This window comes from Dermacentor albipictus, chromosome 1, assembly GCF_038994185.2.
Source record: "Dermacentor albipictus isolate Rhodes 1998 colony chromosome 1, USDA_Dalb.pri_finalv2, whole genome shotgun sequence".
Classification (NCBI taxonomy): domain Eukaryota; kingdom Metazoa; phylum Arthropoda; class Arachnida; order Ixodida; family Ixodidae; genus Dermacentor; species Dermacentor albipictus.
The window spans coordinates 201,808,284-201,825,661 of NC_091821.1; the positions used below are offsets into that span (position 1 = coordinate 201,808,284).

Consider the following 17,378-nt stretch of genomic DNA (forward strand, 5'->3'; position numbering starts at 1 on the left):
TCGTCGCAGCTTGCGAGCTCAAGGAATTCACCCAGGAATGGGAATCCTGTGACTCGGCAATGGAAGACGACATCAGCCTTTTCTATCGCAACGGCTCTGCTTTCCGGAAGACTCACGTCAGCAACCGTGTGCGACGGAGACTTTGCACGTGAGCACGCCAGGCCTGTCTCGCGAGTGGCAGCCGAGATCCCGACCTTCCTTTGTTCTTATCGAAAGGATTTGTGTGCACGCGACCGGTGAATTCAAACCCAGTGAATGGGAGCTACAGGTCGAAAATATTTGCATTCTAAGGCTCGTGGGAACGAATATCGGTCGCTCTACAACAGAAGTAACATCTCCTGCAAATTTTAGCGAAATTAGGGCACGAATAATAACGCTTCTTATATTTGCCGCCGGTGTACCGGTTGCAGGCCACAGATGCGGTTGTGGGACATGTTCGACAAACTACTTTCGCAAAGCTTATCTGCAGATCCAAATGAAAAGCGGGCCTACCAGTGGGTTTGTGCAACTCCAGCAGCGCTCGATCCACTGTGAAGTTGGCGTGATTCCCGCACTGCGCGCTATACTTTTCCATGTAAATGGTACAACTTTCTTTTTTCGCGTAGACTAGGCTATAGCATTAAAAAATTACTGTTTTTAATACGCCGCTATAATAAGCGCAATGTTGCACCATGTTCACGATTCCGACTATGGCTTTTGAGCGCCTCTAACATACACTGTGGACGCCGCTCGAACTGCACCCACTGTCACCACTACAGAAACTGCAATTTTACAGCCATCGATATTGCCGTTGCAATTGCCCCGACACCACGCATCTCGTACAACGCACAAAGTGCAATTGCCGCGCCATTCCGCGTCGTGAAAAATGCACTCAGTTTCGTGGGAAGCATCAGCTTGGCAGTTCGCTCTCAGCGTTATCGACATTAATGTTGCAGGGGTTCCAGGGACGTTCCAAAACAGGAGGTCATGCTGGGGAAAAACTACCCACACATGACTGGAATGCCATACCTCAATCAATAGAATTCGTGGTACCGAGCACCGAGTCTGTTTCTCGTTAAAGCGACGATCAACACGAACCATTATCAGTCGCAGCCTGTTCGGAATCTTCCCCTTCTTACCTGATGCGTTTCCTTGTAACGCAATGCGAGGTGATTTCTTTGCGCAGTGACCTCATCGGCTACCGCAAATGTCTGAACGACTCAGCTGACAAGCACCACTGCTCCGCAGTGGCACCTCAGGTCGCAGAGATGAGCAACGAGTTGTTCGACCGCCTGGGCCTTATCTACTGCTCCGACTGCAGCCGCAGGACGGGCGCCTGGGGCATGATGACGCTCGCCAGCGCAGCTGTCTGGCTCGCACATCTGTCGAGCCAATCGTGATCAAGCGGCGCTCTAGCCGAAGGGATTAAACAATATTAAACAGAGTCAAAATTAAAAGAAGGCTTTAAAAAAATAGTGAAGCAAAACGAATGATTGGCCGGTTCTTGGCCGCTACAATTCCCATGACTTGTTTCTTGTTTTGTGACTGTACCTAGCATCTCTGCCGAGGTTTTTTCCAAAACTGCACTGGCGAATGTGGTGCAATACACACAGTATTCGAGGCAGCGGTCAGTGCCCTTACGTGGGCCAATCGGGAAGCTTGGCCGCCGTCCCGGTGACCACCACTCACCACTGCAATCGGTGTGATAGGGAGGATAGTCGCGGCGATGGCCAATCACAGACTATCGGCGTGACGTGACAATCGCCCATAACTATTCGTAAGAGCAGGTGTCAATCGTGATGTTGGATCGGAAACATTAGCTAAGGCGGTCATTCAACGACAAACGGCACTGACGAAGGAAAAGCTTCGTGAATTCGGTCCCAGAAGTATTGTAAATCGATACCATGTTCATTATCATGTGTAATGCACGGATGCAAAGCGCACCTGCTGCCTCTGCCCTATGGCGTGTTTGTGCAGGTTCACACGCACTAACACATCGAATATTAAGCGAGTATTAAGTGTTTTCAATTGAAACCTTAATAACGTAAGCAAATATCCTTTTACGGCCTCGGCTATGTAAACATTGGCTAGGTTGCGAATGTATCTATATATAAAGGGATATTGGCGCATAGTGCCAATGCTCCATGTACACGAACAAGAGATCATTTTTAGTCATCACCCTCAATTGCATTTCAGCGTTCACTTGGATGTCTTGTTGTCGGCTGGTGTACCGAGTGTTCCAAATCGGTGCCTTCACGCTCGCAAAAACATTCATTAGCTTGCAGCGATGAACAACTATCGTTGAACAATAAGGAGCCGCCGCCAACACTCGAACAGCAAGCCTCGAGCTCTGGTTCCGATGTATCACACTTACCGATATGGATAATGGGATAGAGCAGATGCATAAGGACGAGAACGCGCTGTTGAGTCCCGGTGTGTGTGGTACTTCACAATCCCCAAAGGAAGAGACTCATGAGAAGGAACGCATGCTTTGGCTCAGCAAATCATACGTAGCGCAAGTGCCTACTTCGGTGCACTGAACCGAAGATAAACGTGCAAGTAACCCTTTGACCACTCTGCTACAACAATAACATGTTGCGTAGAACGACTAAAAAGAATTACCCTTTTTTTCTATTCGATGAACCCTGTTTTTTATACATACTTCTGCAACCACTTTTATACCACGTCTACAATAATTTTATTTGTCGTGCTCAAATAGTTCACGCTAGTAACCATATTTCTGACACATTAACATTGCTGCGTTGAAAATCGGGGAAGAGCTGAGAAGGCAGCGCCGTTGATATCAACATTGTGAGAAAAATTGAAGGCGCATCAGCATGAACATCGTCATAAAATCTAGCGCAACGCAAGCCTTAGAATTTTCGGCCAACTTTCACCACGCTAGAGGTAACGGCATACCACACAAATGTGGCCGAGCTTGTGCATGTGCTAAAGCACAAACGCTAGCGAGATAAAATTTCGCCACATTTAGCCTCCATTGATTAGCGCTAAAGGTAGAGATGCGGGTTGGATTACCTGCTTACCTGCTGCTGGTGGTTTGCTCAATCAACGCGGAAAGCGATCAGATCCGAAGACGACCCTTCGCCTGTGAGTGTTTCTGGACATCATTCTGAATGTTGCTTCGTCATCACCGCCACCTCAAGGATAAGTTATGCAGAAGTGTGTACTATGCCAGAAAATTCAATAGACCGATAGACGAGTACTTTACCATCTGTGCCGTAATAATCGTCAGTGAGGTCACGGTGAAGCAAATGTGGTCTATTCAAGTGACACGCCTCCATATAATGTACTGTCAGGCTACAATAAAGCATCCCGCCGTGGTAGCTGAGCGGCTATGATGTTGCGCTGCTAAACAAGAATTCGCGGGATCAAATTACGCCCGCGTGGCTGCGTTTTCATGAGGGCGAAATGCGGAAACGCCCGTGTCCCGTGCATTAGGGGCACGTTAAAGATCTCCTGGTGGCCGAAATTAATCCAGAGTCCCCCACTACGGCGTGCCTCATAATCAAATCGTGCTTTTGGGCACGTAAAAGCCTAGAATTGAATTCAGCTCAATTACAATAAAGCCCGAATGGAATGAAAAACGAGGAAGAAAGCGCTTATTTGCATGGTCACGTTTGCTTGCATGAGACAGCATCCACTCCCGGATTTTTCGCTCATAACGCATCGAGCGCTTATGGAAGGACCGGCCAAATGCGCCCTGACGTGCTCGGTTCATTGTTGTGTGTCCCTTGTGCTGCAGCTCAACAAATAAAGACAGCGCGAATCGCGCATGTGTACGACGATCAGTGAGTAGTGGACCGGCAACGAGAACGTCGCGATCCGCCTTCTTTGCAAAGTGAGCGGGAGCCTGTGCCACTTGCTTTCCGATCACTGCATTTGACCCCTTTGGTTTTAGTCCTCAATACTTGGACACGCTTTTGTCGCTGAAATGACAACACGTGTTTCGAAGCGTCCGCACGATAAGCGGCGTATCAAAACTGCGTGCCTTCCGGTGTTAGCTATAGCGAGGCGTCAGACAGCTGTGACTTGACACTCTTCGGACGCCCCGGTTTAGTGTTGACTGTGAAATTACAACCGGGAGGGCCGACGTTGAGGATGGAACTCTCCTTCGGGAACCGAGCACTCCTCAACCTTATCCTCCGATTTACCATAGATGGTGGTTCTTTTCTATCTCGCTCTCTCTTGTGTGTATGCGTGCGTGCACGTGTGCGTGTGTGTCTGTGTGTGTGTTAGTCATACAGCTGGGCAGTTTTTATCACGCAGCGCCCGCAACAGGCTGTCTCGAGAACCGGCTTCTTCGGCTGCGGCTGGAATGCGAAGGCTCACTCGACGACGTGGCCCGACTCAGGATGAAAAGGGACCAATCGGAATCATGTCGGTGAGTTTTCGATTAAGGAAGCCGGCCTGTACTTGGCATGCGGATTGAAATAAAATCAAATCGTAGGGCTTCACGTCCCAAATCAACATGCAAGCCATGAGGGACGCCGTAACGGAGTGCTTGGGAAGAGTGAATCGGTTAAATCTTTTGTGCTAGCCCTATACTGTGCGCAGTCGACCATAAGCAAAACGCGAATAATGTCACGGCGAGCATTTGCATTGGTATACTTTTACACCATTGATGAACACCATGGCGAGTACATGATGTGTTAGCAGGTACCATAGCGTCCCATAATACCACATGCTTGAAGTAGGAAGAACGAAAACATTTTGAAAACAGTGCAGTATAGAACGAATAACGTCTTTCTTGCAGATACAATAAATAGCGGTAGCCCACAAGCCTACATATGTGATAACCAGTGAATAACTAAATAATTAGCCAAGGTGCTCTTATTCATACTAGTTGTTTATCCTCATGTTACTACCTTATTTTACATATCGCCTATTTTCCTTTTTATATATGCATGCCTTATCGGCCGTCTCCACTGTCATGTACATATGTATACCTTGGAGGCAAGAATAAATTAATGTTTTTAGGCCATATGTTGCAATTGTCGAAGGTGGTCAGTGCTCAAGGGAGGTGTCTGGAGCTTAGTTTCAAGCACTAACAGCGCCGCAGATAGGCTGACGTTAGAAACGCCGGAAAGCGACAAGTTTCAGTTTCTTGACATATGGTTGCCATTAAAATATAATCATATATGCTAGAAGTATGGCCCAAGGTGCATGACTTAATTGTAATAATCAAAGCAATTGAGTAATTAATAGCGAATATGTTTGGACTGAACTAAAAAAAGAATTTCTTAACATAGACAACAAAATCCTAACAACTGGTTACATATATCGTTCACCTCCTTCATAAGCAATAGATTTCTGTGTTGCTCTCCATAATGTTATGGGAATGCTAGCAAATGAAAATCAAAATGTAATAATTATAGGTGACATCATCATTAACTTCGCTGACAGCTCGTGTTCTAGCACTTTACATCATTCTGATTGTTTTGACAAAGCTCTTTGGTTATTTATGTTAAATTAAGATACCGACATGATGTGCTAATCACCCCATTAGTGCATTAATTGACCATGCACTGTCGAATTCGACATATCCTTCAGATGCATAAGTTCTAATGACCGACATAACTGATCACTATCCTATATTCTTGAATTTTCACTTTACTCATGGTTCCGGAAAAAATCATGTGTGCGAAATTTATGGTGGACAAACAATCATTTCTTGAAGCCGTGTAATCATGACAGGTGCCCCATCTGAATGGCAAAAGTCCCACAAAGGACATTTTCACTCTTTCTCTGTATGCTTAAATACTGTTTTGATCGTCATTCCCATGAAGTTAAATGCAAAAATAAATTTCCGTTGCCTCAGAATCCATGGATAGCGGATAACATCCTAGCTTTAGGAAAAACCATCCCTGTACTTTGTCTATGCTAAGACAACAGCTATCGCAGCTTGTTTCCAACTAACACCAAATGCGACGTTATCCTCCGGCCGGTGTGCGGCAGATAAGACTCGATCACGATGTTTTTCTTTATTTCCTTTATTTCGTTCTGACTAACCCAGAGAAAGCCTGTTCGAGGGCCTGTCTTTATGATGCGGGTGGGAGCGCAGCCACGTAGTATTTTTCATTTTTCGTGGGGTTTACCTTTCAGTCGGAAAACAATTTGTACTAAATTACTACGTCGCTGAATATACCGCAGTTGGATGTCCCTTGGCTGTGCCTACAAATGCCTCATTCACATTGTGATAATTAGGACAGTACGCCTTTATCTAGATAATTAATCACAGTTATACTAAATAACTCTGAGTAATGAAAAAATTACTGGCGGCTACTGCACTGTGTTGGAAACAATATGCACTAGGTTTTCTTCGAGTAACGCAATTGCTCTTTTTTGAAATTTTGATGCCTCATAGTTAATTGGGATACCCTGTATATATTTATGACCTCTGCATGCAAGCGACGATATTTCTATCCCTAATAAATGTTTAACTAATGAAGAGTTTCTCTTTCTTCTTCTTGAGTCGTTAGCATTGCTTACTGGAGAGAGAAGCATTATACTGAAACACGCCGTTGATAAAAGACAGACTGCCGAAGGGGTTACTGAATTCTGCAGGGTTTTTTTTTTTTTCAGGGTGAAAAAAACAGGCAAAGCAATTTGAAGCTATAGGTGAACATACAGCAGCACATTCATTCTCTAGGTATAGGCTATCCATACCTTTAAACATCATTGTTAATTGGCTGCCTCCTCCTCTTTCAAAAAATAGAATAAACATTGTCCTGTGTATATATTTAAATATATTGTGTATGGGCAGGGTGTTTACAGTGGATATCTAAAACAATGTTAAGTGAAAAAACACGAATGAAGCAGCCGCCGCTGATGCTTCTAATGCGCTTGTCATCCTACTGTCAGTATATGAAGAAATAAAGCCAAATTATGAGTTGAAAGTCGTGCGCGTCCGCGCTAATAATGATGCAGTAAGCTATTAAGCCCAATAACATTGTAGGGAAAAGGTGGAAGTGGGTCAAAAGAAACCTCAAATGATGTAGGTGACAAAACTCTAGTAGTGGCATTTTGGGTGTGTGTGAGGGGGGGGGGGGGCAGGGGTAGCCTTCGGCATCGTCGGGAGGGGGGTCAGGCCCCCGAGCACCTCCCTCCCCCCCCCGTAGTCGGCGCCTTTGCATATATATATTGAATAATACTATTTATGCTATAAACCTCGAATTGTTTCTTGTTCAATTTTTGCAACTACTGTAATCCGTGCTTTATTATGTTTAAATTCAAAAGGAGGTCCCATAGAAGTCTCTGACTTCGGGACCTCCTTCTACATTTTAGCATCTTGTAATCTTTCTAATCACCACAACGAAACCGATTCTGATTCTGATTCTGAAGGTCTAAAAGTGTCATTGCCTTTTGACAGCGCTCATTACAAGCTTGTCAAGCGGGAAATTGTAGTGAACTGCTTTCATTCAGCTTTAACTAATGGATGTGACCATAAGACGAGGTAAAACTTCAATGATAAGGCGGCACGGTTAAAAGATCCTGGATACCAGTCATCTCTCATTTCTGCCTTATCTGAATCCCTACATCAAAAGATAAAGCGCTCTGACACACAACAAAAAAAAACAAGACGGAAAAGCAGCAGAGGCTGGTACGACTGATTCCGTACATTCATAAACATTCCCACAATATCTAAAAGGTAGTGAAAACATGATATTCCGATAGCTTTTTTTTCTTTTTTCTAGCCCCGAACAAATTATCAAGACTGTACCAAGACAAAGAAAAGTTGCCACAGTACACGGCACAAAACGGTACCGGATTTACATAATATGTTGCTAATGTCATCTGTGAAATTCCACTAAGCTGGGTAAACAGGTAAGGGCAAACAGGTAGAGTCTGTAAGGAGAGGGCTTAGGGGAGCACAGTTTTAACATAGAATAAAGGCGGCTTCTTAGCTGAACAGTGCAAGCGGTGCTGCGGCGCGCACGCTTTCACGGTAGCAAACGGTTTTGATCAAGTTAAAGACAGGACTGAGCACGAAATCGTAGAAGCATTTATATATATATATATATATATATATATATATATATATATATATATATATATATATATATATATATATATATATATATATATATATATATATATATATATATACACACACACACAGGGTGCCCCATGTAGTTTTAGCCTAACTTTCAAAATATGCGAATACAACGTAGCTTGACATAAACAAGCCAATGTTGTTTGCCATCGTTTGGAGATAGATTACTTTTTTGCATTCCGCCTAATTACCTAACTAGTCTTCAGAATCAGGATCTGAATTTATTGTTAGAAGTTGGGTCACATTACAGGTATTTAGTATGCAGAAGGAGATCCCATAGTCAAAGTCTCTGTCGATACCTCCTGTACAAGAACAGAGGCACTATAACGTAAAACTATTCCAAACTTTTCTATTCCAATTCTGCAATCAGCCTTCCGCGATTGGTCAAAAACATTTTTGGACACCCCCACTTCACCTGTCTCTCACGCGACGTCACGAAAACCGCGATAGCTCCCTATCTGATATTACGTGTACACGCTGATTATGCATGATTTGACCGAAAAAATGAAAATAGTTACTTCTGATTGGACGCCTTTTCGCCATTAGCCCCCCGGCTATTGGTCAAAAGTTTTCGGGCTGCACCCACTTCACTGCCTGTCACGCGACGTCATAAAACAGCAAGAACTCACCGCCTCGAAGTGACGTGTACGCATTAAAGATGCATTAATATGCCGAACAAAACTGAATGTTTTTCTGAATAGCCGCAGGCTGCCCCGTTCCGAAAGGAATAAAAGATGACTTCCGCCGATCGCTCCGGCACTGGCTACTCGCCCCTGCTGGAGAGCATGAGTTTATTTGCGTGTAATAAAACTTTTTGTTTTTTGTGGCCGTGTAAGGTTTTCGAGAACTTTCGGCACGTTTACGACCTCGTTCTGCCAACCCTTCTTTGCTGAGGGTCAGTTTTAGCGTCATTCTTAAGCTTCCGTTGCATGCCGCCGCGATTGTCGACGAGCCACCGCAACTTGAAGTAAGAGAAAGCGGACCAATCGCAGACGCCGGCACCACTATCTTCATTCGGTTATCCACATTCAGTGCAATGGCTCGGCCCCATCGAATCCCTCTCCACTTGAGCATGCTCCTCGCCTCTTGTGAGCCAGTTAGATAAGACAAGCTGCTCAGTGCAGGCGATGTTATTCGTTTTTCAAGCAAACAAATGTGGCCTCCTATAAACGAGGAGATCGTTTGATTGGTCTGTTCAGACAACCCTGCGGGTGAACGCCCGGTGCTTGCGCCGGCGGTTACGGAAGGTTGACGTCAGGAGATTGGAATACAAACATATTGGAATAGTTTTACGTTATAGGGCCCCAGTTATGATAGTTAACATCTCACAGTAAGAGTAGCATATAATGAGGTAGTATACAAGCAACAAGAAATGAACGTTAACATCAGAACAAAATACAGAATTGATTACAAATAATAACAAGGTTTAGCATATCTCATGGTAGCAAGAAGAATTGTATGGGAAGAAAATACCAGTAGTTTATTTGCAGGACTGAGAGAGAAAGCGGGAAAAACATGAACAAAAATATTGTTACGGTAAACGTTCTCATTAGTCTGTCAATAATAAATGCATTTTTAGTTTCCGTCTAACATGGTTATATATCAGCTTCTCAAACATCTTAATTAAATGAAAAGTGTGAATGAGAAAATTGTAGAGCAAGATGAAAAAGTCCCGATACAGGTTTCTGTTTCTCAATACGTGCTACATAAATGTGTTTTTTCAAGAGTGAAATAATCCCGCGAATACACACAAAGTGCCCCGAGCGGCCAGTCGCGCGGCAATTTTGCGTGTGTTCACGCGCTTCTTTTACGCTCAGAAAAATTTGTGTAAAACGCATTGAGCAAGAGAAAGCTGCATCTTCTGCACCACGTTTTGCAGAATTGTGATGACGTATCTGCCCGGAAAGACGCGGTGACCCCCAACGCGCCGGCCCATGCACGTCACCCACGCGATGACTGATTACACTGTCTCGGAGATCGACTCGGTTTCAGTAAACCATTTCCGGGATCAGCCAGCTGTGGTAGGCGAGAATCCGACCGAATATACACGCCAGACCCCACTGTCGAAGGCACAGAATGCTTTGCTATAACAAAGGAATTATGGGCTTGAAAGCATGTATTGCTTGCAGTGATGATATTTAGGTACTGTTTGTCGCTTCATCGCCTAATTCCATAGAGAAAGGAGCCGGTCACCTGCACAGCTGTAGAGGTAGAAAATATGGCTACCTATGAGACAATTCGTTATATGTGTGCTGTCATGTGTAGGAGCTATTCAGCAAGACAATAGCAGCACCAGCAGCAGCCACGATCAGCAAAGTACAGGAGGATTCACAAAGAAAGGAAGACGAAAAGTCAATTCAATCGCAGCAGCATACCGGTCAAAGTACAAGCAAACGTAACACGATCTGTCACACGTGTCTGCTCGCCTACCCTAACGCTAATGCAAGCGGACTGAGCTAGAGTTGCTTTTTCTTGAGTTAGGTTTGTTCAAGTTGCTCCAGATACGCTTCAGTTCAGGCGCAAATAATTGATTCGCAGTCAGACGTGGCGCCCATTTTGCGAGCACTACTCCTCTATTTACCACATAGCAGTAATACACGTCGCTGAGTGCGTCTAATTATGGTGCCAAATAAGTCGCTGAAGCTGAGTTATCTACTTACAAGTAATATTGTTTAGGCGCATTGACGACGAAGACAAGCGAGTGAGCATACACGAGCGCTCGCCCCTGTCGCCTCGCTTGTCCTCGTCGTCAATGTGCTTGAATAACCTCGAGTATGCCTTCCCTACAAAACGGTACGTCAACGCTTGTGAAATATCTGCAACCAGCTGGTTACAGAGGGAACTTTTTGCTTGCAGAAAACTTCGCAAGTACATAACGTGCATCGACATGGCACTAACGTCAACAAAGTGTCGCAGAGACCGCTACGTTTTTGGTCGTGAAGTTGAACGCCGCAAACGCCAAGTAGAGACCTACAACTGGGACTGCAATTTACAAATGCGTAAGCTCTTTTGGGTTATCTTAGATCCGCCATCGTTAACAACCTGTGTGTAGTACAAGTGATAACGGGAAGAAATTAGACGCGTCTTTTTTTTTATGTCGTTGTTTCCACCTGCTGCTTGCTATGTGTACTTTAACTGTCCTGCAATGCATGCTTGCTCGAGCCTCTTTCGTGCAATAATATCCATAGAAGATGCCTGGAATCACTTAAAAAGACCTCAAAGGAACGTAAGGAAAAATTTGCTGCAAGCGGAATTCATTGTTCATACAACACATCACGCGTTTATCTTGAGCCAGGAAGACGCAGAGCTCAAAGCGTTCTTAGGTAATTGCGCAGAGCGGCAATTTGTTCAAACAATATAAACCTGCAAAATGTTTAAAAAGCGCGCTTGGGATTGCTCCTCAGATGACTATAAATGGCGCTATACCTCTGGGGTCCATGTGCATATATAAAAGTTGTCTTACCAAAGTGCGGTCTGCGATTGCCAATCAGCGCGGCAATAATTTCGTTATCGCTGCAATCGCTATAATGAGCGCCGGGCGCAGGAGCGCGCGCTATATTTGAGGGTGTGATCATCGAAAGGAGTTTCATGAATTCGGGCTCTGATGCCTAAGGCCGTCTTCGAAAGAAAGGGCAATTGCGAAAAATAATCTTACGTCGAGAATATGTTTGCTATGCGTCACCGCAGAATGTCTTTAATGCGGTCAGTAAGAACGCGCTACGGGGATTTTCGAAGTTAGAATCTTAATCGAGAACATTTGGCAAATGCAAAGGAGTGCCCCGGAAAATATTGAATACACTTTTTTATACCCTCTATTTAAAATTAAATTCCAAGAATATTTCTGTGAGCAAGCCAAATAAATTCCAATTGCGTGTATGGTGCTGATACCATCTCGATTTCCAGAAAACTACGACTACGTCATGTGCGACAGCAAAACGCTCCTGAATCGCCATCTTGCTTGCGGCACAACTTTCGACAGGTCGATCGTCAATCTAAACTTCGAGCTTGATGAGGACAAAGAAAAGCTCTGCAGGTATCGTGAAAAGCTGTGTTTCTTCGATGGTATTCGTGTGTCGCACGAGAACGAAGAGCAGAAACGATAACGCCAAACAACTATGCGGTGCGTGCAAAGCACCCCGAATAACCTCTCTGTGCTCATCTCTTGTGACCTTCATTTCAAGAGCAGCTCGCTGACGGACTACAAGCACTGCGTAACACCTCTGATAAAGAACGACGCGTGCTCTGGCAACAAAAACCTCATTTCAAGATTACTTCACTTCTCAAGAGCTGTGGTGGGAGAGTATCAAACATCTTGCAAGACAATAGCCATGAAACGTGAGTCCTTTTAAATTTCATTACACAAGCGTGTCACGATCATATTAAACAATCCCCCCCTCCCCAGTACTCATCGCTCATAATCCTGAGCACAGATCAGGAATCGAGCGGCGTCTTTCGATGCCTAGGGAAGCCGCTTTATTGCTCCGGTTGTGTATACCTCAGACAGGAGCGGGGGAAATAGTTTCGCTCGGCACACTTCCGGGTTTCTAGTTGAGTGCACGCGAAGTTGACTCCTTATTTCGTTAAGTGCTAAGAAGCGCCCATTTAGCTAACATTATCCCATATTTAATAATTGGTGCCGAAAGGAACCTGTCGATACGTAAAATGCCTTTGTTTATAACAGATATAAGAGGGTTGCGAAGGACAGCAGAGTATATAATGCTCAAACTATAGCTTTCGATTGGCACAAATGTTTTCGATTGTGAGAGCGGTTTATCCATGGTATTCAAAAGGCGCAGCGCGACTGCGACGGAGACAAAGAAACACAAACTACAATACAAGCGCAACACAAGCGCTGTGTTGTGGTTTGTGTTTTCTTTGTCTCCGTCCCAGTCGCGCTGCGCCTTTTGAATAGCCATGAACCGACTCGCCCAAATAAAACTTTTACTGCAACTTATCCTTGGCAGACCGCTTTCGCTAATCTTCGCTATGACGGTGAGCACCAACCTGTTGAGAACAAATAATACTGACAGTGCTAATCTCGAAAGTGAGAGTTGAGGATATCGACAGCCGATTCGACTAGTGGCGCAAGACCCTTTTGCTTTATTATCTGATGACCAGTGACGAACGGTATTTGGGCGAAACTTCGCGACAAGTTCACAAGAACTGGTGCCGCTTGTCACCATAGCGACGACAAGAGAAAGTGGAGGGTAGCCGACGCTGTGGTGAAATTTGTAAGGACTCTGTCCAAGCAGTCGTTGCCAATGGTGAAGTTGCGTTTAGTTGCGTAGTTATGCTACTTTGTCAACGCAAAAGGCCAGCTCGCCAAGATGGGCCTGATAATGCGTGCAATAGTTCGTACTGCCTGCGTCAGCGGACGGCCTTCCTACACGTAACGTTTCGTCGCTGCGCCGAGAGGCAACGCCTTCGTTCGTCTCTGTACCCGCTTCTGCGTTTCTTGTCATGTAGTGGAGTTTTCGCGCGGATTATATGTTGTGAAGCAGTGCACGTGACGTTCTTGAATTGTGAAGCCTGGTAAAACTTGAAGGCGAAGGTCTGGCCTTTCTTGCAGACATGATGGAAGCTCGCCAAGTTGAAGAAACTGCGTGTCTCCCCGAGGACCTGAGAGAGAAAGTGCTCACTTGTCAGCAAAGCGCCTACCGCACTATCCGCGCACGGGATGTGCACAGCGAGACGGACATTTGCGAGTGAGTTCAGCTCGGTTACTGTGAATGTAAATCGACCAGCCACCCCTTTGTCAGCGCCTATCCTGAGACAAACTATAACTTTGGGGTCGTTTCTCGGTGTCGAATATTCTACTCATTTTATTTTTATTTCCCATAGCTCTCTTTTCCCCATGTTTGATCAGCTGGAAGAGCCTACCAGCTGATCCTACACGTTCACAAACCCTATTCCTCATCTCGCCGTGTCTCTCACGGCACGTCTCCCATGAGAGGTACTCGCTTATCTCTACTGCATCTCACTAGCGTCTGCCTGGCGTACAAAAAATCGCACACAGCATCCATTTCCCTTCATCTTCAGGAATGCGAAAGTGGTCGTCGTATTTTTCTCATATTATTAGGCACAGGCCCCATAGGTTGCAGCATAAACTGCGGCTCTAACAAATACATAAGATCAATTAAAACTGCTGAACCAAATCAAAACAACTTTTGATGAGCCACTCTCTGAACAATCCATTCGAGGGTATTCTTAAAAAACGGAGGAAAAGATGGCTTCACTCAAGTTATCTAGGCTTGGTGGAAACTGTGGGACACTTGCAATTTACTTACCGGGTAGCATATAGACAGGGATAAAAATACGGATGAATAACTTTCAGAAATAAAGGTTTCAGAGCATTGAACAACCCTCTTTATCTTTAGTTATGCCAATCCTTTCTCGTTCCTTAAATCGTCACATAGGACATGCAAAGGTACTACACCATCGTACTGTACTTCCGTAACATTAGGAATCATAGTTCAATAAAACTTGTTACTGGGAGAGTTGGTTCACAATGCTTAAGAAAAGGCGGTGTGCCAAAGACAGACAATGAGTCTGTTTTTCGCGCAGCATCTTTTCTTAAGCATTAGGAATACTGTTATCCTATTCAGATGGCGTTATTACTTTTTGTGCTGTTTCTGAAGTTTACCTATAAAGAAGACACTAGAAAGAAAGCGTCAAATGTTACCTTTCAACAACGTAAGATGCAATTTCAAACAACCGGGAAGGAGAGACTCAGCCATGCGTATAGAAGCATTATAACATAGGGAAGAGACAATGGGTTTTATACATGTCTATTTTAATGTATTTTCGGCCTATCAGCAGGTTACTAGATTTCAGGCCATGATAATCAGAAATCTGACCCGGCTATTGTCTCGGGGCCAGTCTTATATCATTGCTGAAAAGAATTAAACCATAAACGCGTAATTTTATTCAATGTACATTTACCTTTGAATTGTACGCACTCAGTGCAAATAGTGCAAGAGGCGCATGAAAAGGCTGTTTTATGAGGTTGTTAACATTACAAACACTCACTAAAAATATCAAAACTAGACCACAATGCTTTCAGCCATCTGTGTAAATGCAGCCAGAACTCCAGCTGCGACCCGACCTCTTCTACTGCGTCGTATATCATAGCCTGGAAAGAATAACTACAGAAATGTACAGAGTTGTATCATCGAGAGTGTAGTGAGGTGCTCAGTAAACAAAACATTATTACTATTTCTAGGGAACTTGACCTCATGAAAGAATGCATCGACAACGCTCTCAAAGAAACCAGCTGCTCACGTGACATTTCATCAATGCGGGTTGCAAATGACACGACGGCGGAATCGTACGCTCGGTACAACGTCAAGTGCCGCAGGTTCTGACAGAAACTGATCGTCGCAAGCTGCGCCAGCTCGCTTGCCCCACGCACTTGCTCACTCGCCGATACCTCCATCAACTCGGTAAACCTCCTCCTCGTGCCATGTAGCATACAATAAACATCGCGCAAACGTTTGTTGCCTCATGTACTTGTTATCGGGAACAACTGCCGTCGCTTGTACAACTTACATTCGGCAGGCAACAGCAGCGCGTATTTCCGAGTTTTCCTTTTTCCCCGCAGCCACTACTCCCGAGTGATGACGTCGTTAAACCGCGTGTGCGTGCTGGAAACAAGAGCAGCGTTCAGAATGCGGTGCTTGCGCAGCACACAACCTCCCTGCGTATTGGATCCTCTTACCAATTCTGCTACTCTAGAGTCAGCATGCGTTGCACTTGACAGCACACAAAGAAACGATACTAAGATGCATACTGAAGAACATATTTAGTGTCAGCTCGTGCCTTCCATCACTCGCGAGCTGCCCACCCACGCACCTAGCACGTAATCGTTTAACATTATAGGAGCTAAACGGACCAACGTCGGGGAGCCTGAGCTCGGTGTCGGTGACTGCGTCCGCGTAGGGAAGTCACGAGTCCATGGCAAGTAGGCGGGCCCTCGCTCACTAGCAGACCACCTAGGGGTGCTAGACTTAGTGTTTCTGCTAAGCAGGCCTGATTTCACTATTCCTCGTCTTCGACTTCACAATTACAACACGTGTCCTAAAATCAGCGATTAGAAAGTGAAATTGCCAATTTTAGATAATTAACAAAATTGTCCTTAAAAGTTTTCTTGTGGTGAAGGTTTGCCTAGTTACGCAGCCTATTTGCAAAAACATCAGGGGCCTATATATGCAGGTTTTGTTTAAAGTAATCTGCTCTCCACAAAGAGAACACTTGGTATAACGAAATGACTCTTAAAGTAAGCGCATTTCCCCGTTTGCAGTCGTTTGGGCCTCCACCACGTACTCACTAATTCCGGCGGAACCCATCTCACGATCAATGTCGACGTTAACGCAGGTGCCATGCTAATCTTCTCTGTATCGTTCCAACCTTTGAATATGTACTTTGGAAGTACAAAGTTTATTCTCTTTCTCTCTCTCGACGTTAATACGATAAGAATTGAAGCAATGCAGCGATACACCGTATTGCCACTGCTGAAACATGTTCACGGGCTTGCTTGCGCCCATAGGTGAATAACTTTCAAAGGACTTGTCATTGAACAGTGGCACATTCCCAGTGGAGCATACCCTGTGACCCGGATTTGTGTCAAAGAGGTTCATTCAACAACGGCACACATCCAGTGGCAAATGCCCAGTGACGCAAGCTTGTGTGTAAGAGGATCGCTGAAAAGCGGCGCAAACCCAATGTCACGTGCACAGTGATCCAAGTTTGCGCAACGGTTGGTTTTGAACACGGTTCCCTTAGCACAGCCGCACCGATGCTGTACACATAAGACCATGGACTACCCAGCGACCCTAGCTGGCGGAAAAACGGTCACAAACATAGATAGATACCGGAAAGTACGTAAAGTATCCTGAGAATACTAATCGCATACTCCTCTCTTGTAAGTGCTGTCCACTGTTGCTCATCTCATTATCACGTCGCATCTCATTAACCGTCTCATTATCAGGCTTCTCGCTATCATTGTAGCTGCGCATGCCAAAAAGCTGACCAATGAGGAAACGCACTTATTTAAGAAAGATTTGTTATTACAGCCCGTGAACATCTTGGGAGTGCGATAAATTGAAGGACGGTGTCATAATAAAAACGACGCAGGTTCAAGCCGGTCATTAAAAGTAATTATGTACAGTGCAGCGGAAACTGAACAAACAAGGAAACAGGAGGGGGGCACGGCGCTTCTATGCCGCCAAGTGTGTATCTTTTGTGCGACACTGAACATAATGTCATACCAACTATCCCATCAGTCCGTCCTTCTGAAACTTAATTATTTTTAAGGATATTCTGAAAT

General features: G+C 44.8%; 2 protein-coding genes and 1 non-coding gene across 3 annotated transcripts in view; 2 read left to right on the top strand and 1 right to left on the bottom strand.

The window, feature by feature from the left end:
- LOC139054137 (uncharacterized) overlaps positions 1-1,496 on the top strand; it is a 50,947-nt gene extending 49,451 nt beyond the window's left edge. Inside the window, exons 17-18 of the mRNA XM_070530738.1 lie at positions 10-148; positions 1,166-1,496. Of these exons, the coding sequence (XP_070386839.1) occupies positions 10-148; positions 1,166-1,379 (353 nt within the window). The 3' untranslated portion in view covers positions 1,380-1,496. The remainder of the gene's footprint in view (positions 1-9; positions 149-1,165) is intronic.
- Positions 1,497-2,804: 1,308 nt separating this feature from the next.
- On the top strand, positions 2,805-15,547 carry LOC139056254 (uncharacterized). The gene is made up of 7 exons (XM_070534333.1): positions 2,805-3,087; positions 4,267-4,381; positions 10,910-11,052; positions 11,957-12,086; positions 12,240-12,388; positions 13,623-13,758; positions 15,276-15,547. The coding sequence occupies exons 1-7, from the start codon at positions 3,000-3,002 to the stop codon at positions 15,415-15,417; spliced, it is 903 nt and encodes a 300-aa protein (XP_070390434.1). The 5' UTR covers positions 2,805-2,999; the 3' UTR covers positions 15,418-15,547.
- An 832-nt stretch (positions 15,548-16,379) lies between these two features.
- Positions 16,380-16,484, bottom strand: LOC139055080 (U6 spliceosomal RNA). The gene has a single exon (XR_011511642.1). It is a non-coding gene; the product is annotated as a U6 spliceosomal RNA (small nuclear RNA).
- Positions 16,485-17,378: the final 894 nt, after the last annotated feature.